Source organism: Strix aluco, chromosome 1 (assembly GCF_031877795.1).
Source record: "Strix aluco isolate bStrAlu1 chromosome 1, bStrAlu1.hap1, whole genome shotgun sequence".
Taxonomy (NCBI): domain Eukaryota; kingdom Metazoa; phylum Chordata; class Aves; order Strigiformes; family Strigidae; genus Strix; species Strix aluco.
Genome location: NC_133931.1, coordinates 50,844,161 through 50,870,307, shown reverse-complemented (window position 1 = coordinate 50,870,307; position 26,147 = coordinate 50,844,161). Strand labels below are relative to the sequence as shown.

General features: G+C 38.0%; 1 protein-coding gene across 6 annotated transcripts in view; it reads right to left on the bottom strand.

The window, feature by feature from the left end:
• ZNF521 (zinc finger protein 521) overlaps positions 1 to 26,147 on the bottom strand; it is a 232,744-nt gene that overhangs the window by 98,652 nt on the left and 107,945 nt on the right. For all 6 annotated transcript variants that reach the window (XM_074820558.1, XM_074820525.1, XM_074820533.1 and 3 more), the window contains one exon: positions 20,745 to 20,829. In XM_074820558.1, the coding sequence (XP_074676659.1) occupies positions 20,745 to 20,829 (85 nt within the window). The remainder of the gene's footprint in view (positions 1 to 20,744; positions 20,830 to 26,147) is intronic.

Here is a 26,147-nt window from a genome sequence, read left to right as displayed (position 1 = left end):
CTGGCTGAAAAGCAGATGCTGCCTCCATGCTCACTCCCCATCTTTCACAGTACTTCAATATGAATTTTGACAAATAAATACCAAATTGAAAAATAAAGTGAAATAAAGATGGAGTGAATGTTAACATTTTTTAAAACAAATGCTGGACCTAATCCTGATTTCACTTGTTTTGTCATAAGCATTTGCCCACATTTCATCATATTCACCTACTTGGCAGCTCACTGAAGACAGCGTAGCTGTGTTGGTGTAAGCAGGATAAGAATCAATCCCACCACTTTCCTTTTTGATTAAAAGGAGGAACTGTTAAAACTGGATAATGGTTTCATTTGTCATGCCCTCAGCAAATGCAGATTGTTTGGTCTTTTCAGTAACATTATTACATTACACAAAGATGACCCTTTTTGTGATTTAAGATGTAGCTAGAGCAATCCAAGTACAGCCAAATCGATGGAGGCAATCTTGCTCTATTTTCAGTTTTCCAACATTTCTTTATTACATGTAATAGAACATTTTAGCATGATAACTCAGAGGTCCTGAGATACAGAAGATGGAGAAATAATGTTGAAAAGCAATTCTTCACATTTGGCTTTCACCACATCAAGTGCAAATGGTGAACTTAAACATGAAAATACAATTTGCTCCTTCTAAAGTCTACATCCTTATCACTTGCAAAGAACACACATTCGTTTCCAGCGCCTCAAGGTAAAGACTAAAGCATCTATCACAAGAACAGCAAGTACCTATCTGAAGGATTTGGAAGCTATCTTTTTGTCATGTTTCTTTGGAAGGGAAGCAGTGTTACTCAAAATTCAGAGACATTATTAAGTTTACATCCACAGAGCAGATATGGTACCATATTATTTCCCATCAACAGTGTTCTCACCTGCTGAGAACCTCTCTTTGGTTCAAGACAGCCTTTCATTATGAGGCATTAGCACTCTACTGCACAAACCAAAGTTATGCCCCACCTGTCAAATGGGCAAGCCCATAATACCCACACTCAGCTCACGAGGACTGTGTTTACCTATCTTTCGAGCCCTTCATTTTGGTGATTTAATAGGCAAGCAATTTCTTACTTCATCAGATTTGTTCTATACTATCAAGTCAGATGTTTCTGGACAAATGTGTGGGTGTTTAAAAGACTCACAAGGCTACCCAAAGCTCTGCCGTATCAGTGGAGTATGCACTGACAGCAGGGACTGTTTATGACAAGAAACGCTGATCAGCTGCAAGCTTTCTTATTGATGAATCCAACTCTTCACCCGGTCTAAACTAAGCCTGTGGGTTTTGTGTTTTTCTTCTTAGCCTTCTTTGAGGCCTGCAGAAAGTTATGAAATAGATTTTTCTAGTCCTCCCAGGAGCAAGGCCAGGTTCACACGTTGACCTCAGAAACAAAGCAGTCCGCAAAAGCCAGTCTTCTCTGCCTAACATAAAGCAAACTACAACATGCAACATAAGGCAATATTAAGAGTGAGAAATGACAAGCAATGTATCAGTATTGTAGAAGAGAAATAATAAAACCTGGCCATATTGAAAATTCCAGCAACAACAGCACTGAACAGCACAATTTTGGCTCTGTTACAGTCTTCATTACTAAGAGTGGAAGCACGATATTCATCTGCAATGACTGCTTAGTTGAAAGGAAGATTTCAACTACAAGCCAACAAAAAAATTCTTCTTCTTTATTGTAGGGCATTATTTATTTTTAGATCTTTTGGTCATCTTATTCTGTAACCATTCTAGCATATATTTGGGTACTGTAATGTACAGCCACATATAGACTCTCACAAGACATACCGATGAAAATACAAAATAACCCTTACAGGGCTGAATCTCCTCTCAACAACATTAATGTAATTCAGCTCAGTCAACTGGGGGACATTGATGTGAAAATCAAGTGAAGGAAGAATTGGGCTCTGATGCTTTGAACAAGCTGCCCAAGTATATTTTAGAAATGTGAAGGCTGTTAAACTGTGGGTTCAGAAGCCTGGAAGACAACAGAGGTGAAAAAATGATAAACCCTATTTTTCATGGTGAAATAGCATTAAGGAACCAAAATATGGTCCCAGAATACATAAATACTGAAAAGGAAGTTGCTACCAAAAGCATCAACAGTTTAACACAAGCAAGAAACCAGATTCTTATCAAAGACCACAGGACTGGAACAGCTAGTTCCATTAGCATGAGTGACAGTGGTGTTTGTGCAAATCCCATGTATGCTGATGGAATATGGACCCTGAAATCTCCGTGACCTTGATGTGCAATATTTATGGCTACACCTTTAGCCTCTTGCACATAATGAGATGCAATCTTTTAGCTTTATGCACTTCGCCAGGCATTCAATTAGAAAAAGCAAATTTTTTGGGGGGAAGAATACTAAGCTATTTAGACAGAAGGTAGTGAATCAAAAATTGCAAAACTTCAGCTTTCAAAAATAGCCTAAGTGACCTCTTACAATACTCTGACCACTCCATCACAAGCAGGAGGCAACCCCTGTGAAGAGCGAATTCTGGCAAAGTTCTCTCTTCACAGATGATGCACAGCTTAAGCTATAATGAGTTTTTGGGTTACAAATGCTGAACGCATTAATATTCCTTGATGATAATTATCACAGTATAAGCACCTTTCCCAATGTGAGTAGCATAAAGCAACTGAAGCAGCATTTTTACTACATTTGAAACAAGCTGGAAAATGGGATTTTCTACTCTCGTAACCTGAGGTCAACATACATCAAGCTATGCATATTAAATATGTCTACCCTATACAACTATATAGACCTTTCCATATATTCACACACATGCATGCAATTAACACCCTAATTTTTTGAATACTTACACAAATACGCCATACATATGAACATGATTTCCCAAGCAAAATAAATCCAACATTTTAAACAGGACCCAAATAATTTGTAACCAGGCTACATTGCTGTTTCTTTGAAAGAGTTATTTTTCCACACTATTTAAAAAACAAAACAAGCAGATATTAGCTGCTGATACAAATTGAAAATTAAAAAAATATATATATCTACCCAAAATGAAGATAAAATTTGCACAAAAACACTGCCTTCCACCTTCAGGGGTTAAACTAACCACTGCATGCAATAATGTGTGGCTTATACCCACCACGGACAACCTTTTTTTTTTTAGGAACACCTGAAAATATAGTTCTTCAGTGGGCTGAAATTCTTGCACACAGCTCACAGACTAAGTAATGAGTAGGAGGACTGGAGATATCCCCAGGAAACAGAGAAGCAAGAGCCTCAAGCCAGGCAGCTGAGCACCTGCAAAGCTGTTCCTTACCTGTCGCTGCAGCCAGAGACTGCAGAACTGCTGTGCTGCCTCTGCATGGGGCAGGAATGTACTTATCCAGGCAGCAGCAGCAAACCTACTCATTTAATAGCCAGATGGGCTCACCCAACCTTTGTAGCCTACTCTTAAACATGAACAGGGAGAAGAAGGGTGCACACCAGGCATAGCACCTAAAATTGGCAAGCCATACCAAGAACAGGAGAATACCCACTGCATCACATATCAAACCCAAATTCCTTCTGAAGGTAACATGAGATACACCTCCTTAAACAGTATAAATGGGCTTGGCTGTATTTTAAGTGCAAGACATTTAATTATTATACAAGTACTTACTGAGGATTAATTAGCATACAACAAGGATCTGAAACATGCAGACGTTTGTCAAAGAAGACAGGGTTTCTAATGATTTATTATTGTTTGATTAACAACATCATGCAGCAACTATGTTATTAAATCTCTATTTTGCATACTACAGAACCTAAAAGCGTTACCTAGTGATGTACTATCTTAGTCTCAGAAGAGGGTAACAACTTGATCTTTGCTGTTCTTTCACTTCCAACTCAGAAAATGTTCATTGTTACAAATGATGTACTGGGAAGGAGCCTTTAAAAATATCACACTGTGAGTTGCAGGGTTTTTACTAAATGCTATAATACTGTTTTAATATTCTGTGCAAATAAACTCAGTGCTGCTTTCTTCTGACAAAATAGGAGTCAGTTTGAACCCTTAATCCGAAAAATGGGAATCAATTCTGGTGTTCTGTGGGTGTGAAATCTGCTGAATGTATTTATGCCATGTTGTCCTGCACTTCCTTTAGGAAATACACCATTTCAAGAACTAAAGCATAATTTTTACTTCTGTGCTGCAAAATGTCTCAAAATCCCATTTGAATATATGGCAAGGTTTTGAGGGAACCTTTGCTAAATATTTAACAGTGCTATTGGCTTATTAAATACTGTAATGTAAAAGCCATGAAAGGATGATATAAAGCGCATGCCATTTTTTTTCACTTAACATTGGTGCTCACTTTGAACACTGTACAAGCCCATTCATCAGAAGAACTGATGCATTCTAAGAATATTCCTTCCTATCAGATAAATGTAGCAATGGCATCTTGCTATTATAAAAATGATTAAATCCCTCCTTGGTTAATTGTGTAAGATCTGTTCCTCTGCAGTTAGAATCCACTCTCCATCCTCCCTGCTAAAACATCTGAAAAGATCACGTCTGAAAATTAAAAGTGATGTAGTGAAATCGGGATGGCACAAGATCTATTGCTTATATGAAACGCAAACCTAGGGGAAAAAGAGACAGGTACAGAACATGCAGCTTCAGCTTATCATACATAGAAACTGCATGGCTGACCATTTTACAGGTAGAAAATTGAGTACGTTTCTCTGCACATCACAATGCATTTGACAACTAGATAATACAGTGACAGTCACGTTAAAAATACAGATGTAAGACTGAAAATATTCTATAAAAATAAACACATCCATTAAAACAAAATCAAAGTAATTTGGTTCATAACAACAGATGTGTTTCAGTAGCAATCACTGAAAACAAATTTAAATCCACAATGAAATATATTAATATAAACTAACAAAAAAATCTCTTGGTATGGAATTGCCTGCAGAGTGTGCATTTATTCTGTAAACACTGTAACAATGATTATCTGTCCTTCCAGCTCTCAGTGGAGACTCCTGCTTTTGAAAATATCTTGTGGTGACTTACTAAATTCAGGCTATTTCAATTAGTATTACTGCACATTAAAAATTAATTGTATTAAAGAGTGGATTAAGGTTTAAATTTCAATTCTACAGTGTGTGTGCTAGAAATGACAGCTAAAAATCAATGCTCTCTGGCCCATAATCGGAAGTTTGTACGACTGAATAGTGTGGAATTGGCGTCAGTTTTAAAGAAATTGATAGTTCAATTCAAGGTGTGTCAGCTCTAATTCCTGATTTAAATGGGAATGTTACATGGCCACAGAATTAAGCTGAAGAAGAAACTGAAAAAACAAGCTGCCTTGAAATGAAAAAAATGTGTCATCTTCATAAAGATAGAAAAAAATCCAAATTACAGCTCAAAATTCATATTTGATATCACTGAAGGAAAAAAGATGTTTTAAGGGGACGATGACTTCATTACAGAAGATATATATTTTTTCCCCATTTAGAACATATTGTTAAAATACTACCTGGAGTTGCAATTTAGGCCCCAATCTTACAAACACTTGAGAACATACATAGCCTTATTCCTGTATAAAAGGAAGCTTGTGGCATCTATTAATGTGAATAAAATCATATGCATACTTACATGTTTTCAGGATCAGACCTTTTCATTACAATCGCTCATGTGGTGCCATGCAAGCCCATTTAAAACTTTTACTGTGTGCAACAGACACAGAAGCAGGTGCACAAGTGAGCCTGAGGACCCTGTGACACTCACAATTTGGGACACTTCTCTTCGTGCAAACAGTCCTGGCAAGGACAACACCAAAGAACATGGCCACTAGAGCCACAAGGTGACACACTTGGGAACTCCAATACTGTGCAAGTCATGCAATGAAGCTGTAGTTTCTACTTCCACCCTTAGCAGAGCACCACTGGGGATGCTGAATCCCCAAGCTGCAGTGGGAGGGGTGACAGGAACATTGCTACCAAATGTGTCAAAAGCATAAATGATCAGGCATCAGGCTACAGTGATGAAGGTATATGAGATTGGGCAATGGTACCTTATATGTCAGCTATGATCTCCTGAGCTCCTGAGCTGCCCTGTTGTTGTGGAATACAGGAGAATTTCTTAGCCTCCACACGTATGAAATCAATTATCTTCCACTTAATCATCTGACAGATCAGTTAAAACTTGACTTCATGGCTGAAGGCTGCTTCTTGTACAACTAAGGCAGAAATCTGCACTCTTAACTCGCAGAAGCTTGTATTTAGACATTGTCACCTTAAGTTGGAAAGATTTTTGAAAAGAAAATGCCTTTATTAAAATATTTGTATCTTTACAACAATAATATTTTTTATTACTTGGGTGAAACTGAATTTTGCAGAAGGTTCCTTAAGATCATGGCACTGGATGGTAAACTGACACCACTGCTATAATTCTTTGAATGTGAATGTGAACACAGTGCCAAAAAGAAAGGAAACGGCTCAAGCAAAATAATTTTTGCACTCTTCTGTATTGTAAAATGTATGGGGAATAGCAAGAAGGGAAAAAGCATGTTCTACTCGTTATAAATCTAGTATTGTTCCTGTCTGAAAATGGTTAGCAAGGAATGCCTGTCACTTCTATCAGCAACAAGCTAATTTTTTTAAGAGCAAATGATGAATAACACTGCAAGTCTAGTGAACAGACCAAGCTAGCATCACTAAAGTATTGCAAAGCCATCCAGGATACCAGAGCCTGGAATTGAACAGCCATTGGTGGGTACCTGAGAGACAAGTTGATGTCCAAAATGTTTCTAAAGATTCCCTGTGCTGTGTGGATGTCCAACAGCAAGTTTGGCATCAAGAGAGTAAAGAAGATGGGTTGTAATAACAACAATAAAAAAATAATCTGGTGCAAATAGACCCCAAGGTGTAGTAGTCATCCCCATGCAACAATCACCCTTCACTGCAATTTAGTGATGTTGCTTCATTACAATACAGCATACAAAGGGGGCAATATTAAGGCATACTATTTAAAGCTACAAGATCTGTGGTGCCAGATATAGCTGATACTGAATCAAGACTATAGATTAAAAAGAAGGTAATTTCAGCAGAGAATACTGAAAAATGAAAACTATTCTGAAGGTGCACAAGTGTGTCATTTTTACAAGACTTAGCTGAATGCCACAATAAGCAATTGAAGCTAAAGGCTGCCAATACATTTTATAGTGTAAGCCCACAAATTCGTTACAAAAGAACAGCAATAACTGATTGCAAATTAACGATAGCCAAGGAAGACAAAGAAATGCAACTGGTTTAGGCAAGGGAGAAAATAAATTTTTTCATATGATAGAATATATAGAAATTGAGAAAGAAATTTGTGTAGATGGACCTTGAAGCAACTTTTAGAACGGCAGTGACAAAAGGACAAATTCTGAAGAGGAATAAGCCAATGTTATTGACTCATGGAAGCCATCACAATTTCTGTTAACTGGTTCTGACTGGGAAAGAAATGAAGGACAATTTTTGTTGTGTGGAGAAGGTGATGTCAAGAATAGAAATCAGCAGGACCGCAACCGTGAGAAGTGATGATATGGTAAAAAAGGAGGAACAATTTTTTTTTAAATTGGCCTCTGAAATGGATAGGAAACATGAACCAAATTTGCGAGCTCTAAGGCAAGCAGCAGAATTCCCCATTAGCCAAGAGATAATAAAGAACACTAATAATTTAATAGCTTGCTATTTACAGCATTACAGTACTTTTCCTTCTTAATGTACATTAACTAATTTGTCTTGAAAAATCTCTGTGGGCAAGTACTGTCTCCATTTCACATTTCAATGACTTGTTCTAGGCTAGTGAAGAAGTTATTGGGAATGCTGGAACCACCACAAACTTGCATCCATTCTGACTCCTGTTTCGACTGAAACAAAAATTGTCTTTGTAGCCTGTCAAGCAAAGATCTGAAAACGAATCTTGGAAAAAAAGCTCCCCCTCCAAACAAGAAAGGAGAACACCATAAAGCAAAAGGAGAGAGAGAGACTGTGTAATGTCATGAAAAGGTTAACTGCATTTTGTGGGGGATAATGGAGTAGGAGAATTCAGAGTCAAAGGGCCTTCCAAATCTGCTTTTTGGGGAGATGAATGGGAAGGATACATTTAAGAAAAAAGGGCAGCTAAAATGTGTTGAGAGTGCTTCTCTTGTCAGAGAAGACAACTTCTCCCACTAAAGCTTTAGGTTGAAGGAGACAAAGAAAATCACCAGCCCACAAAAAGGCTGGCCTGGAGGACCCATCGCAAGGTTTGAAAGAGTTGCACATGCAGCACAAAAGCGGCAGTTGATGTAAAATACGATAACCTAGGTGACATATCATAGAAATTAGAGTCCTATTTTCTGTCACCTAATTTATTCCCATGCACCACCATGAAGGATTTTTCCTGGTGGTACAATTCCAGTCTGCACTGCTAGGCATACTCCATCACTGGTGCAAATGCAGCAGCAGGTAAAAGTAGAGAACTTTTCTATTATTAAGAAGTATCCCTAAGACTAAGTTTTTTTATGCTAGATCTCTGCACAAGCCTATTTATTTCATTTTTCACTTAATTTTATTTTCACTTTGTTGTCATTTTAGCTTTCTTTTTTAAAGCTCAGCTACATTTTAATCAAAAAAGGTTAAAAATACCATCCCTGTTAAGTCTGACGTGAAGAATAACAGCACACAAGGAGCAATGTGGGTTAAAAGTTCAAATTTGGCAGGGAAATGTCACTCAGCTGAAGAGAAGAGTATTTAACAGTTCTGGTGAAAATTGGTTTTGATTTGATCATGTTATGACAGTTTGCAAATCACACTTTGCACTAAGTGATATTTGGGTTAGGCTTTTTAACCAAACTTCGAAGCAAATGGAAGGCTGCGTTGCCTCTGAATGTCTAATTGAACGAGGTAGTAAACATCAACATCTCCCAAGTTGCTCAATGAATTACACAGTGCTCTGCAGGAGTCTCATCTGGGGGACGTGGGGGGGGGGATTTTTTTGCAGATTTATCTAATGTTTTGGCACTCGCGTAGGTGTGCAATGAAAAGCAATGAAGCCAGAAGCACAGTGGGTTCATTGTGAAGGTTGCCCGCGAGAGGGTTGGGAGAAAGGGTGCCTAGCCAAACAGCTAGATATTAAGAATATACTGCTGAGGTCCTGAACTACAACACTTTATTAAAGTGCTGTGTGAGAGAAAATTCAAATTGTATGGCTAGGCACTGGAAAAAGAAAACCAAAACAGGATGTTACAGGCATATCCTTAACTCTGGCCACTGTACATGTGTTTTATGATTGCTTTTGATTATACAAATATACTATTCCTTCTATCATTCAGTCTAATCCAAACATGAGACTTGTACCTTTCAGTATAAACACAGTGAATGAGGCAGTGTTTTGAAATAAGCTTTGTCCGACACACTATGAATAGCATATTCTGTAAAGCCTCTTGGATAAGTACCACATATATCGGATTATATTCATGTAATAAAAATAATGTGTTATGTGGCTTTGCACCTTTGAGCAGGTCTCCTTCACTCTGCCCATTGCTTCATTTCCTCCGGGGCTTCTCCTAACACCCTGAATTGCACAATGTATTCAAACAGAAGCTTAGTTAAGAAAAATAAATCTGCCAAAAGTAATGTTTCTTCTTCTTTTCTCCCTGTACATTGAATTTACCTGTATAATTACATTAGTTTAAGGCCACATGACAGAATTACTCAGCTCTGCCCCACCGATATGTTGGTCCCATGGTTTTACTTGCGTGTTTCACTAAGAGGGCATATAATAATTTTTCACAGGCAAGAATCCTGAGATTGAACTTTAAAGGTTTGACATTTTTGTGCACTGAAAATTTTAATTTGGCAATATTTACATTTCACATTTATCAATTAGGTTTTTTTTTTTTATTTTACAGACATTTATATATGTTTTGCTGGTTGATAAAGTAGCTGTCTTACAAGCTGAAGGACATGATAGATAGGCCATTCAGCTTATATACACATGCATACACCCATGTATATAAGAAGAGGGTGCATTCAATCACAAAACAGCTTGTATTTTACGTAGGTATCAACATTTCACATTACTATTGATCCTCCATTGGCTCCACTTAAAGCAACTCCACATGTGAAAAAGGGTGTGCAGGAGTATCTTCTGACAATTCATGGTCTATGAGGCATACAAAATTAAGGATTTTTACCTAAATATAATTCTAAGCTCCCATAAAGGCTGAATTGAAAGTACTGCCTACTGAAAGTGTGGTGGTAGCTCGACCACTATGCTGAGGAGACAGAAGGAGCTACTTTCCTCAGTAAGGATCATTGAGTGTGTCACTGGTTAATTCCTGTTCTATGCTCCTCATTAGCATTACTCTCAAGTTTCTGGTTATCATATCTGAAATATTAAGACATAATAAGTACGAAGGTGCAGATAATTGGATATTAACCGGAACATACTTGACTGGGCAGGAGGTAGGGCCTTGCTTAAACTAATCCTGAAATGTATTAATCACCAATTAATGAATGGGTTTCAAATTCATTTTCTATTATAGAACACCTCTGAGTATCTAAGCTTTTTCTAACAAAATGAGTTGGAATAACAGGATAGGAATAAGAACCACTCCAATTTGAGGCTGGTTTGAATTAATTCCCTATAGCTTGTTGTTAAATTCATTGAAAACAATCCTGGTATGAGTGACATTATAAATATATGTGAAATATATATATTATAGCACTTATAGGCTCCATTTGCAGGTGCAAATGGTCATACAGAGGCTAAATTCAGAACAGAGCTAGTTCACTGGAGAACTGCTATAACATTATATTTCTTATATAGAGCAAATATAGCTCTTTAAAACAAGCAGCATAAGACCCACATCAATTCCATATGCATGTTGCCAATTAATGATTTTCAGTGGGAAGACAGGTATATATGTATGTCAACTTCTGTAAAATAAAAATTCAAACACCCCCTCTCTCCAGTCCAGCCCAAAATGTGGTCCACACCGGTCCACTCTGGTGATCCGTGCTCTTGGAGGATGGAAGAGGAATGGTGGGATGGCAAATACACAGAGATTACAAAATCCGATTAAGAAGCCTGGCGGGGTGGGGGGAAGGGTGAGTCAGGGTGTTGTTAAGCTCACAAACTCCAGCTTCGGCTAACTTTGCTGATTTTGCATTAAGCATGCACCCTTAACCAGCATTACTAACTAGCTTGACACAATTGTATTTTTCTCAACTAAGAGGACAACCAGCTGCACACAGTTAATCTTTCAATAATATAAGTTTTTGTTAACTGGGCATATTTAAAATCCAAAAACAAATACAAAAACCAGAAACAAATTTTAAAAAAAATATTCTTACATGTTCATGGTAATTTTTAAATGGATATTTTAGTACTTTTATTATTTGAAATGGGTGCCCACTACTGCACCAGAAAAAACCCACCAGAGATCCTTATTGTTACTAATGAAGAAAATTATAACAGACATGGTTGAAGTACTATTATTCCCCTTTCTCTCTTCTTGCTGTCCTCAGTGTTATTTACATCGATGTGAATTGCAAGTAAACCAATATTATCCATCTCTCTGTTTTTTCCTTAATTTGTTGACTTTAATTTTAGTAAGTCTTAAATAAGCGCTTACTGAAGATAAAGTAAGATATGCAAGCAAGTAGTCCTTTTATCAACAATTTTGCCACAGAAATACACAAACATTTCAATGGCTCTTCATTAGCAAACAAATCAACAAGTGATATTTTAATGCATGACTTTATTCCATCTCTGTGGGGACTGTAGTTGAGAGTGTGATGTACAGTACAGAGAAAGGAATCATCAGCCACAGTGTCCCAGGGCTCTACCCATTGAGGACTTCTCAGCCTCTGCTTAAAGAGTGCATTTAATTGACTGATAGACAGTAGCTTCTTTGTTCACAGAAGACAGCGAAGTAATGGCAGCTTGAAAATCGTACCATCTACAGGATCTCCTGAGACTAGTAACAGGGGGATATGTGTCAGGAATAAATAAATAATCTAATTATTAAGCCACTTCCTGTCAAGTTAACTCCAATTTGTTGGCTTTTGAAGGCAACAAAACGAGGCATTTTTCCTCATTATGCTTCTCTTTTTATACCACTGGTAATCACAGGCGGATTAAAGGGTGCCTGATTGGTTTTTTTGTCAAGGAACTGAGAAGCAGCCAACAGTACAGAAAAACAGAGTTGGGGTTAGAAGAAATTTCATGCTTGTCTCCTTTCCAGCTCCCTAACAGCCCACACTGCTGCCCCATACAGTGCTGCCAGCTGTACAGCAAATGTGTACCCCTCCAACGGCGGCCTACCAGGCCACAGGCTCCATCCTGAGAGCTGTGAGATACCTTGCAATCTTGGCAGGTAGCTACTGCTGTCATAGGCATAATTCTAAAGGTGACCTACGAAACCCCGTCAGCTCACCAAATGCAACAATATGAGCAGCTGAAGTTCGACACCCACTCTCCATATTGGCTTCTTTTGTTTCGCTTCCTGCACTTACATTGCAGGGAGAAACCTCGGGACATACTCTGTTGAAGAATCGGAGGCTTCTCTGCTCAGAACAGGGACGATTTAGAAAAGTGACGGTGAGGCTACCCTCTGTGCTGACAGCTAAACACGGCCGAAGGAATGTGCTAAGGCTACTGATAAAGCCTGCAATACAAATGGTCAGCAACAAAGAACAAAAGGGAAGGCTGACACCGTGCCATTAATTCAGCCCATGGTGCCTAATTATTAACACGCACGGTGTATCATTGCAGTGGCTTGGAGGAGAATCTTACAGCAGGTAGAGGGAAAGGAACAACTTTCATACTGCCTGGCATTACCTTTCGGTAGTGTTCCCTTCATCAAGTGCTATTCATACCATGGGCATTTCTGCAGGAAAAATCTAAAGCTTCTGTGTGCTTTGCTTCATTTCTTTACAAAATGAACTGCAGTCTGAATTGTGGACATTTTTCAAATGTTTCTTTTAGTAGTATTATCATTACTATTATTACTACTACTACTATTATTTAATATAAAGACATTTTCATTCTTTTTTATTAGAATTTTTTTAGTCCAATGTGCCCCCCGCACCCACCCCCCCCCAAAAAAAAAAAAAGGATTCATAGATGTTCACACACTGTGTCCTCACTTAACCATTTGAGATTTTAAAAGCCCTATGGTCTTTCCTAAAAGCTGTCTCAAAAAGCAAGCATTGGTTCCTGCTTTCAACCCCTGAAATGAAGTGCCAGCTCCAAGCAGAGCAGCTCGCTGGGCGAAAGCAGGCACCCAGGGGTAGCGGGGGGTAGCAGGGTGCCTGTAGCCTGCATAAGTGACACACATAACCTGAAGCCCAGTGAATGGTGCTGCTCTAGCATGTTTACAGCTGCCTTTGCTGTTTCCGAATACATCTTGAATTTTTTGTTAAATTGCGCAGATAATTAAAGCCTCTTCATATTTACAGTCTGCTTCATTGGTACCATGAATTCTGTTTTCAGTTACTGTCTGCAAATTCCCTCTCTGCACAATTTCATACTAAGCAATAACACTTCATTTTACATAAGTTTTATCTGATGTCCCCATACAGAGCTGCCAGCTGTACAGCAAATGTGCAGCTCTCAAACTGAGGCCTACTAGGCCACAGGCTCCATCCTGAGATCTGTAAGGCACCTTGCTGTCATTGGCAAGCGTTCCCTGCTATCGCTGCTACCATCGCTCCACACTACACACAACTTAAAATCATCTGATTATTAGAATTTGTGGTCCACACTCCATTTTATCCTTTATTTAATCTATCCCCAGATCACACATTTGTTTAAATGTTTTGGCTGGTTTACAAATCATGCAGCCATCTGCACAGTAGGTGTGACACCATTTTTTAGACAAAAGTTACATTACAAAACAACAAAGATAAAGTCATTTGAAATGCTTTGGTGTTTGTTATTCTGCCTGGTTTGCTTGGACCAACTCTAAGAAATAAATAGAATTATCTGTGTAAATCGATGAACATCTATGAAAAACAACACCCAGCAGAACGCAGAGCTTGCTCCATTACCTACGTTAATATCATGACAGCTGAGGAGAGATGACCTGGCCCACTTCTCATCTCTCCTGTACAGATGGCTATTAAAGAGAAAGTATCCCTTTTGTATGGTCCATGCAGAAACCCTTTATGGGCTTTTCAAATAAGCCAGCATTGCCCACAGGAGAGTAGCTTCCTGTTAGTATTAAACAGCCCAGATTTCATCTATTTTGTAACCCAGCTCCTCACAAAATAAACCTATGTTTCCTCAGATTTAACTCCAAATGCTGGTTTTCCTGGGTATTTCAATTACATCTCCTCATTTTGCAGAAAAGCTGACCAAGTTTCCTCTAACTTTTAGACAACTTCTTGCCAGCTCTGCCTGTAAATAGGAGATACCCAGGCATCCAAATGATTTTCTGATGCTGAGAGGTATGATCTGTCTCTTCATTGTAAATCCACAATTTCCATTTCTTACTACTCAGGAATCAATGAAAGATGATCGACAGAAGGAAGTCTCCACCTCCTTCCTCCTCTAGTGGGTAGATGTTGGATTCTTTTTCTCCAAACCTCAGGTAAGAGGGACTTCACAACATCAGTTTTACTGTAGAGTGATTAAACTGACATTTTGAAGATGCATTACTTGAGGTCAACATGATGCAACAAGCATTAGTCGCCCAGCACAGCTTTCTGCATAAGTGAAAGAAAAATCATGGGTTTTAATGGCCTTAGGCATTAGACAAATAATAGAATGTGTGAATGCCACATGTTATTACAACCAGACCAAAATTTTCTTGGGCTCTAGAAAGCCGATTGAGGTATTTCCTTTGTCTTGACATCAGTGATGTTGTCCACATGTACCGTAACGTACACTGTACAAATGTAAGGCAAATAAGATGATTTACTTTTATAGGTTTATTATGCATGCAGTTAATACATGCATAATGCAAACATGCCTATCCACACAACACACAAGCATATATACATATTATATACTTATATCACTGTCACTGAAAAAATCAAAAATCATGAGTTGCACTAAAATGTGTCTTTACTTCTTCTAATGGTTACATAGTACTTGCTATTGTCAAACACAGCTGTAAAATTTCTTTGTAGAGAAATTAGAATGCTAGATCCCACTTTCTATATACTGTTCTTTTTAAACTACAATTGTTCCAGCATAGATTTGTTTACTTGAGGTTTAATGAAGTATTTGCTGGTGTAAACTAGAATTCTTCTTGTCAACTGCAGGGTTGCTTCATCATGTTTTCCCATTTCCTTCCTAACTTTGGTGCTCAGCATCTTTTTTTCTTTCCCTTTATTTCCTCCTCTTGCCCACACCTGCTACCTTGCTCAATGCTACACAACATCCTCCCCTCAACAAGCTCCCCTCGCTCCCCACAACAGACTTCACAAAATGTGTTTTACACATGATACTGAAAAGGTTAAAGAAAGAAAAGTCTGCTTACTTATCAGAAATGACCTATATAGAAATTGTCAAAAGTAGGGTTGCAAACAGGTACTGAATCCTGACCGTGACACCCTTCCCCTTTGCTCCCCGACTCTTAAGAGGGGTAGTGGCTCTTGCTATGACACTGGGGCTTGCTTTCTTCATCGACAAAAGTAGCAGCAAACTACAGAGATTGTGGCTGTTTCCCCCTTTTATCATTCTCTTTGTCAGTCTGATCAGTCCTCAATGGTAAATGTGCTGCTCTGTTGTGCACAGCCAGCGGCTCGCAATTTGCTCACTATGTTTCATGAGACAGTTGTTTGTGGCTGTTTGGAACACATTTACCTCTTTGGGGATTTATGCGCTAGTTGCAATGCCAACCTCCATAGTGATAGAGATTTCTTTCTAACTAAAATAGATAATTAGAAGCTGGTAATTATTGGTCAAGAATTATCAGAGTGAAAAAAATTAAGCTCTTCATAAATATTCTTGGCAATGTCATCTCTTTACATTATCTCATGCCTAACAGCACTTTACTCAGAGCACTTACAAATTTACACTACTGCTGTTGAGCCTCATAATTTTATATGGCATAATTCCTTTTCTGAGTTAAACATGTCCGAACTCCCCCAGTTCTGAGCCACTCTCTATGTGCATGTGTGCAAAATCCTAGGCAACTGTTAGGGCAACTGTTTTGTTTACACTGAACTGCATCAGATACTACAGATGTAAAGGAATCAGTGGAAGAAAAAACAGTGTTTAGCTTGTCTGCTTAAAATAGCAGGGAAAATAATAGGAGGAGCAGCGGAGTGCAGCAAACAGAACACAAACAATGGCAGATTCTCTTCCTACCCTCTCAGGTCAAATGCCAACTGTAAACTATGTGATGAAAACAAAGGGATGCCAGAAAGCCTCCCTCTTTTCCACAGACACCATGAACCCAGAAATAGAACTTTCTCAAAGAAAGATGCTAAAAATGCAACATATTCCACCCAGAGGGAAAGGTAAAAGAAAGAAGGCGGCTGAAGAATTACCATTTATGCCAGCACTTCCTAGACCCATATGAAACATGCCTGGATTTACATTTCCTCCTTTCCTACTCAAAAGCTGAGAAATTGTTTTACCAACAAATTTCAACACACACACTAACAAACATGTTTTCATTTGTCAATCATCCTCATGATTATCCAAACAAAAGTACATGTTCACATCTAGGTCCAAAATAATGCCTGAACAAAGGGTCTATTTAAAAAAGCCCATGGTTTTCCTCGTTTTCTGTTTGCTGGCATCCCCTAGCCTAAGCTTGAATCAGTGTGTAGTTTAAGCAAACATGGGTGTTGCTTGACGAAGCACGGTGTCTAGAAATGTGCAGACAGATCTGGCAGTCAGAACTCTTGAACTTTCACTCACCTAAACGCAAGCAAGGAATTCTACTTATTTGCCTCTTTGTCCTCATCTATTCAATGGAGAAGGCTTATTGCCCTGTCCCATCACAAAGATGTTGGGAAGACTCAATTAAAGGCTGCAGAAGAGTTTTAAAATGGGAAGTTCTAGAAGTTATGAACATGTAGTTACTGAGGAAAACCATCCCTATGACATCTTTTTAATATATAACTTGTATAGTAATGAATGTAAATTGTATTGTTGTCAAAGATACTTAAGGTTACACTTCACTGGGTCATCTGCAGATTTTATTTTCCATTAGGTGGCATAATCCCTCTTGTTGAATTGATTGAAATGTACAATAAAATCTGTAAAAATACTATATACCCTCCTAACAAAGAAGAGTAAGAGGCTTTTCAAATAGACTCTAATCCCTCTTCCCCTGCTAAATGTCTAGTTGAGATTATATTTGATTAGACAAAAACACACACATACACACAACCTAAAAATACCTACCCTCACTGGAGCTATTTTAGCCAACAAAGTAATTCTAGTTGCCTTATTTAAAAGTCTAAGTTTCACACTGGGGTTTTATAAACATATCTTTGCCTCAGTGACCTTCCATAATGCAACTTCTCTCTGTGGATATTAGCAACTCCGTTTACATCCCAGGGTCGAGTTCAATTAGATGGGACACCAACTTTTCCAGGTTCCCAAACTGTGAACAAGATGGTGAGTAGCAACTGTTTCCCTCAGGTGGCTGAGCATGTATGTCTACCTGTAGTTCCCACCCATTTCTCAGCAGAGTTTGGCAGATTTTCCACCTTCTTGTTTGTCCCACATCCCAGCTGCCTCCCCTTTTGTCTTTCCCCTGAATCATGATTATGGAGTCCTTGAGGCAAGATGACACTACATCCATGAATAACCGCAACACAGATAATGCTAACATTTTACTATAAGAAATAACAGTTCCTGACACTGTGTGATGATGTCTGTAAAGGCATTTATTGCCCCTACATTTGATCTAGGGATTATCACACTGTTTGATTTTTAACGCCTGCCTTCCCAGATTACCTTCCCTCTCCCTCGCATTTAAAGTCCTTTTTTTCTCTCTCTCTTTCCAAAGCTTTCTCACTTTCCCTTCCCCAGAGAAGCAAAGACACTACACCTTGTTCTGCCAATCTCCTACTAGGAAAGCAGGACAAGAAGATATATTTTATCAGATACATGTAAAAAAGGGAAGGACCAATGTGTTTAGGAAACCAGTTTTTTTTCCTTTGGTAAATGTGCTGTGTCCGTAAGTCAATATTTACTTAAGTGTTTCATCTAATATATTTTTCAATCTATGTATTGATATACACGCAGGTGTCTGGTGCTATATATATGGGTTATGTATTATATATATTCACACTAACGTGTTTACATGCATGTTTTCTGTATTATACATGAATACCATAAGGCTACCTACAGACGCACATAAACTAAGGCCAGTTTAAATAGCTTGATGTCACCGCTTGAACCCTTCTCTCTAGACAGAATATGGTCTTGGAAAAAGGCCTGTGAACAATGATATAAATTAAAGGGGAGAGGGGAGAGTGAAATTAGAAAGATAGCTAAGGAAAAATCCAATTAGTGGTGAGAAGGCTAACAGAATTGGAGATCAGAAATTATTTTTCCCTGTGCTTCGATTCCGAGGTCACATTCAAAACTCCCAGAATGTTGATATTCCTTTCAGTCCATCCCAACACAAAATCCCCTTGCATTTGCTTAATCGAGGCTACATCATTAGGAGCAGCACTGTAAGTCTGGCAGTGCAGATAAGAATCTTTCACTGAACACAGATTACCATAAGCATGACCGGCAAATCTCCCTGTATGTTTTGCAAGCTCCTTCTTTATTTCACTGGGAAGATTTTATTATTAAGCACGTTTAAATCTGTGTCACTATGGTTATGTCATGAAGTAATATCATGCATGATTAGATACAACACAGACAAAACAATTAAATATTTTTTAAAAGATTCTCTTTCTCATTCAACCTCATCCAGCTTTTAGAAATAAAACATAGACAGTTAACAGCTCAGTTTAAGAAAATCAGTCTTTTCATATCTGCAGGCTGAAGCTAGCTAACTGGATTTGTCCTACTTTACTGAGTCTCTCCCTTCTCTCCTCTCATTCTAACCCTTTACTAAAACTCATCCAGAAAACAGAGAAAACGAAAGAAAATCTGAGTATTTCATGAAAGAAGTGGGCTCCTGTTCTGACAATGTGAGGCACTTGCGAAGTGGGTGACAAGCAAATACACCACTCTGCCATTCCAGCATCACCCCTTACCCACAGCATCCATATTCTCTGTCATGTTTCAGTGTCACTGTATGTGCTACAATTAAGAACATGTCAAACACTGGATTCAAAGAAAACAGCAGAAATTATGAGTTCTGCTGTTGGTAATAACCTACTTTTAAATTTCACGTTACTGACCCAGATTGAATACTGTGAAGCAGTTCAAATTATCTCCTCCCCAAAGACACAAAATATCAAAACTAAGGCTTAATCCAACAGGCAAATTGCTTTGTTCCTTTACAAAACCAGATTGTCATTTCTGTTTATTCATTTTTATGTAAAGTATATAAAAAGTTCATGCTCTAAATGTCTTAAAACTTATTAATAAAGTACCCAGAAAATGGACTATTAAGTTTTGGCAGGTAACTTTCTTCTACAGTGCAGCCAAATTACTAGTGCTTATGGAAGAAATTTGCATGTTACCTTGAAAGAAAAAAAATGGGCATCAACCTAAGTATTTTAAGTTATAAAATGAAAAAAACCCCAGCAAATTCTCTTCTGTTGGATATGTAATTATTGGCTTTTATACCATATTGTTAGGTCTGTGCTTTGCATGCTTTTCTATTATTACAGCAAGAAAAACAGCGTAAAGGAAGAAGGAGTATAAAATCAATGGTATCCATCTCTGTCTTGAAAAGTGAAATTTGGAAAAGAGGTTAAAAACAAAATGAGACAACCCTGGCAATGTTATCTTATTAGCGGGCAAATGATGTGCTTGATAAATTTAATTGGCTGATAGAACTCTTAGTGCTATTACTGAGTGGTTACCAAATTGAAAACATTACGGGTAATCCTAGGGGAATAAGCAAATAATAGGAAAATATGAATATCAAAGAAAAAGCAGCTTTTATTTTATTCCAATTTACAGCTGTAACAGCCTTGTAAACATCAAGCCAGGCTTAGATTCAGGAATCCTAAAAGACTTTTTAAAATGCTTGTACCTTAAAGAGCAGATTCCATTACTGAATACCACAGTTCCTTATTTTTTCAAATAAATGATAGTATTTAATTGTATACAGAGACACTCAGGATTTTTTTCCAGACTGCTCAAACACAACAAACAATGCTATTTTATGGCCATTTGAATTATCTGTGTTTCCTAATGACAAAAACTCGCCAGTTTTGATTTTGGTACCAAGGTGCTTGAGAAGTACACAGTAGTGTCATTACTGTAATAACTTCTGAAATTAAAACCTGTCTAAAACTCTACGGAAAGCTAACATCCAGTTCATTAACCATTCCTGTTAGTTTGTTTTCAATAATGCAAAAATGATTAGAAGTTTAATTTGCTAATCACCTGTGTTTTGACTGGCAGTGGATATGTAATTCTCTGCAGAAGTCTAAACTAGCCCTTGCAGAAAATAAAATATGCTAATGCTTTATCAAGTCTAATAATATGAATAAAAAAATCAATCATGCCTAGGTTAATCATTGATGGATGCAATTAATTTCTCCTTAACTGTTTAATTTTAGAGGCAATGATGATCATGAGTAAGAGAAATGGCTATCTGTCTTTGAGAAGTTTTAGTGCTTCACTTACCAATCATGTGGTTTGCAACATGAACTTGGATATCCCATTCATTGTAGAAAACCATCTGACATTTGATGCACTGGTAGGTCTTCTTCTAAAGAAACAAGGGTAGATAAAATTTACTGAAACATACAGTTGGAACCATTTCACTATAACTCAAAATACTGAGTTCAAAGTGGTCACTTAAAGCTCTCCAGCAGTGTTTTCATTAAGCCTTAATTATTAATATTAAAAAATAACACTCTGCAGTTCTGTAGTACCTTCTATCTGAGTTTCCGCAAACTCTGTAGAGATTTTTTTTTTAGCTTCCTAACTCCATGGACAGACCTGCTTTGCTAAAACACCAGCTTTATATTCATGGAAGGCAAAATGCAATGAGGATATGTGGGATGTGATCCAAACAACACTGAAATCAACGTGAATCCTTCATTTTATACCAGTGGATTAGGCCCACTACAGAACTGGGGAGAAGCCAGGAAAAGAACACAGAAATCAGAAATCTGCTTCTCCCTCATTCTCAACTGGGCTGCAGAATCTCCCGTGCACCATACATTTTAAATGGTCCATCAGGTTGCCATCTTTCAAGGAAGGAAAATTCCCTGCTAGTCTGGATAAATGGTTACTGTATCCAGGCAGTTGCTTCAATATCTATTGGCAAGCTTGTACTAAAACTGGGAAGGCTGGCTGGAAACTAGCCAGAGAGCAATCCTTCTGGCCACATTACATTGGGCCTGACTTAAAAATCATGGTGTATACAGATCAAATTTCATTATAAAGCAGGAAATGCATTACTCTGCTCTCTTTGGTGCAGAGGAAAAGTTTTTCATTTATGTCTTGGTGTCTTTCAAAAAGATCTGCTATTTCACTTTTCTAGGTGTATCACCTGTCCAAGACATTTCAACATCCAAAGAATGTGATTGTATTTTCTCTTATTGTTTTTCTTGACCTGCATTGGCCAGAGATTTGATACTGGAAAGCATTACTTTAAAAGGCAAAACTAAAGAGTATATTCAAAAGTAAGATTTTGGGTTTTCATCGTAAGACTTAAAATCTGCAGTTATCCAGGCATCTAATGAGACAACTCAGATTCATAAAATTATTCAACTGCATAATTGTAGTATCAAGGACTCAAGTCCTAAGGTAACAGTCCTGGAGAGCTCAATTGTTGTTTTGAAGATGCAATGAAGGCAAGGTAAGCCCTGAACTGCCACATCAAGGCAGTAACTCAAGAGACATGTATCTTTCTGTACAGCCACAGGCACCTTGCCTACATCAGCAAAAAGAAAAAAAAAATAAAAGAAAAACATATATTTTTTAAAGAATGTAAAGTCACAGAAAACTGGCACAGATCTAGTAAATTGCAAATTTCATATATATTAGTTGGGGAAGAAGTAGGGTTCACTGGAAAATGTGCATCAAAAACACAGCCTTTATATTTAGCTTCTGAAGAGTGTCATGCAGCTGGTATTATCGATTATATTTTTTAAAAAAGGGTTTTTTCTCTGACTCTAAACATTATTAAAGACTTGCGGAATTTGTTATCGGCATGTAAATTTAGATGCCCTGTCCCAGACAGATAAAGTGCCCATCCATTAAATATGTTTCTACTTCAAGCCCGTAGGCAGGAATATAAAGACTTTTTAAACCTATGTCATTTTGTCTTACCAAGTTAAGTGAAAAATTAGTGACTAATCAAAGCCAACTCTGAAATTAAGTGTTCCTGTGGGCCCCTCTTTACAAATCTCCCATTGCTTCTCATACACAGAGGCTATTTTAATTTTCTTGATGACAATAACAAAATGTGTAGTGTCGCTTCTCAGTGGAAACAATCATAAGCCTTTTTTGCCGTTTTTCATTTATATCAACTTTAATTTTCTGAAATGTAACCAAGTTAAATCCTTATGTAGACAAATAAAATCAATGGGCACCCAGAAAACAAATCTGCTTTGACTTAGCTTTACAGTTATGATTTGTAAAGCCTGCTGTTTTAAAAGATAAAACACTTTTTCTCTTTTTTGTTATTGTGATAATACTGGTAACATTGGTAGAAATTCAGATTCAGTCTAAGGATTTCCTATTATATATTGGTAAATTTAACCTTACTGCACTACATCTAGATCTATCAAAGACCTCTAAATAATGACAGTCACGATCAACGATTTATTATGCTAAGCTCTTTACAAGATGCTTTTTGATGCTGACATATAGAACAACAATATTGCATAAATAACAATCACTCTCCCTTTTTTTAAAACATTGTTTCCCTTTAGAACTAGTTAGAAAATATTTCTTACTCCCTGATGACTGGCACTATATATTGTTTATTAGCATACCCCTAGCATTATTCCTGATATGTGACTTTGTTCAAAAACAAAGAAACATAAACTTAATGGCTGGTCTTTTCTCTTGTTAGCACAGCGATGCAGAGTGCATGTCATGAATTGTCGGCAAAATTATGACTGATGTACATAACGACAACACATACAAAGGTTGGGGGTTTTTTTGAAGTCGAATGCCAAAAAACAAAGTCATTTGACAACAACAACAACAGCCAAATAATTTACTAGTACTTACTAGCCTCTTCAAAATGATCTGACATCTTTGCAGAATCACACACAGAGGTTTTCTTTTTATCATGAAGGGAAGAATGTTTTTGTGACTGCTGCTTGATCAAACACTAGTTCTTTTTTGTTTCCAAACATATTCTAAAATGTTGACATCAACTTTTATTAGCTCAACACACACTCATCTCGAAGTGTCTAAACTTGTGCATGGTTAAGTTTTTATTTTAAAAGCAAACTCAGTAAATTCCATTTACTCTTAGATTTTCAAATGATCAAACCCCAGTCATTTTCACACCATGCTGAACAAAACCCACAAACTTATTTCCATATGTTTCGCATTCTAAGGAAGTCCTTTTTCACTGCAAGTTACATTTCCATCTCACAAGCTTTGTCAGAACCACGGGACTCATAACTGCTCACAGGAGCTCTTGGGTCCTGATGTGCTTCATGGCTGGCCCCAATTCCCTACCGGTGTGAAATCCAGGGGGAGACCCAACCCCTCCTTACTCCGTGTTCCCACAAAGGGGAAACTTGGGGGAATAAGACAGAAATGAGCCCTGGGGTATTGCAGCTCCATGTCCCTTGCCTGGATAGCTGGGGAAGAAGCCTTGCAGAACTTATGTAGCACAGAAGAAAAATTGGGTTGTGACTCAAGGAGGTATTTGAATCTCTCTTCTCTCCAGCCCTTTGTGATACAAGATGGCTCCACAGAGAAAGCAGCACATGACTGTGACAAACCATCCTTGCCTTGACACAGCTGTTTGCAGTGAGGAACCCTGGCTGAACTCCCTGCCCCTCTGCCCAAGTCACCTGTGCCTATGGAGGACTCAGCAGGACAGAGCAGGTACCCAGGCCTTGCTGCTCCAGCTCACAGCCCAGGGCATATCAGCTCCACACAATGATGAAGGCTGGACAGCTGAGGGCACTTAACAACCTAACCTGCCTCCACTGCATTTGCCAGAGGACACCTGTCAGCCTCCTGCGAGAGACAGAAACATGACAATATTCCCATTCTCCCCTCCAAGCACAAAAACAAGCCAATGCACATTTCTTGTTACAGAGAAATATCAGCAAAGGTGGGCCACAAAAGACCCTTACCAGTGCATTTCCATATGGACTCAGACAGGACCAGTACAGTATCTGGAGAAGCCGTACTGCGCTCTAAACTATGCCTTGTTGCAAAACCTCCAAAGACTTGTTTCAGAGGAGAGCGACACATTAAGAAAGTGGTTTAACTTTTCATTTCTTATATTATTGTGATCTCATCTTTTACTAAAAACTCTTTAATAAACAAGCCCACAAACCTTCACTAAGGCCCCTCCTGTCAAGAACTGAAGTGCCAATTTGTCTCCTACACAGTGTAGCTGAGTGTAAATCTGAGGCCCAAGTCATTCCTGGGGCCATTCAACATTGTTGAAGAGTAACTGCTTGGACTAAGTGTCTCACAAGAACACTGGGCAATCTCGTTGCCTCTTGCATTCCTGTTCGCTTGCATTCCTGTTTTCAGAACCAATTTAAAGCCCTCTAGCATGCAAAGCTTATCTGTGACTACATTTAATGAGCTTTGGATTGGGCCTTCAATCCATGCAGAGCATATGCATGTGTCTCTCTAACCTTTTGAATAATTTATGTCACCTAGACCTTTAATTATTGTCCTGATCCTCACTTGTCACTTCACAGTTTTCAGAATTTCCTTTCTATAAAGGTGCCGAAAGTGTCCATGTCGTGTCAAATGAGGCTTTGTTGCTTTTATAAATGGCCCAAGAATACGGTCTTTCAATCGGTACTTCAATTCTGTGTCCAGAATTTTATTTGCTTTTATAAACAAAATAAAAAAACTAATAACCACTCTACTAGAGGATTTACAGTTCTATTCGGAAGTCCTTCAGAAGTATGCAGAAGATCCTTCTGTGCAGCCTTCTGTGCCCTGTGACTGTCTGAGGTATCTGCACATTCTTCTTCTATTCCCTAGCCTCATTATATTACTTGAAAATGAACTGCATATGCTACTTATCTGCCCATGCTCCACCTCCTTGTCAAAGTCATTCAGAATTTTATCACCTGTCTATTTTGTTCTGACATTTCCCCAGTTTTGTACTATCAGGGAATTTCATCACCTTACTACTTACTCTTTCTTCCAGACTACTGATATGCTGCATAAATTCAACAAAATTGGTGCAAATAATGATTCTTAAGGTTTTCCATTATTCACACCCCTCCAACCTAACCTGCTTCAATTCACAAGACTCCTATGCTTTCCATAACCAAGTTAGTGTTTCTTTTCTTTTTTAATCAAACAAAGTATCTCTCCCTAATGCCATACTTATTCACCCAACAGATTAGTCTTTTGTGCTATACCATTTCAAAAGCTTTGCTAAGATCCTGGTAAATCATGTTTATAGGCTCCTCTGTCAGCACTTGTGGCTACTCTCTCAAAATAATCTTTATTGAAAATTTTAAGCATGATCCTCCCTTTGTGAATCTTTGCCCTCTATCCTTCATTAAATCCAAACTTTCTATGTGTTCTTCTATCATGTCTTTGATTAGCCTTTCTCTCATGTTCCTCACTGTTTAAATCAAGCTCACAAACCAGTAATTTCATGCATAATCCTTACAACCCCTGTTAAATGTCTGTTTAGTAGCCTTTTCCCAGGCTGCTGATATCTCTTCTTAAAAGACTGTAGATTTATCTGCTTAATGTTTCCTTTTATCTTCAGCTCTTTTCTCTGAGAATTTGGGGATGGATATTTTTCTGTGTTTGTAAGTCACTTTTTGTATACTATATTCCATTATATTACACGTAATCCATACTTCACTCCTCCATAGGGAGAATATGCCACAAACTCCA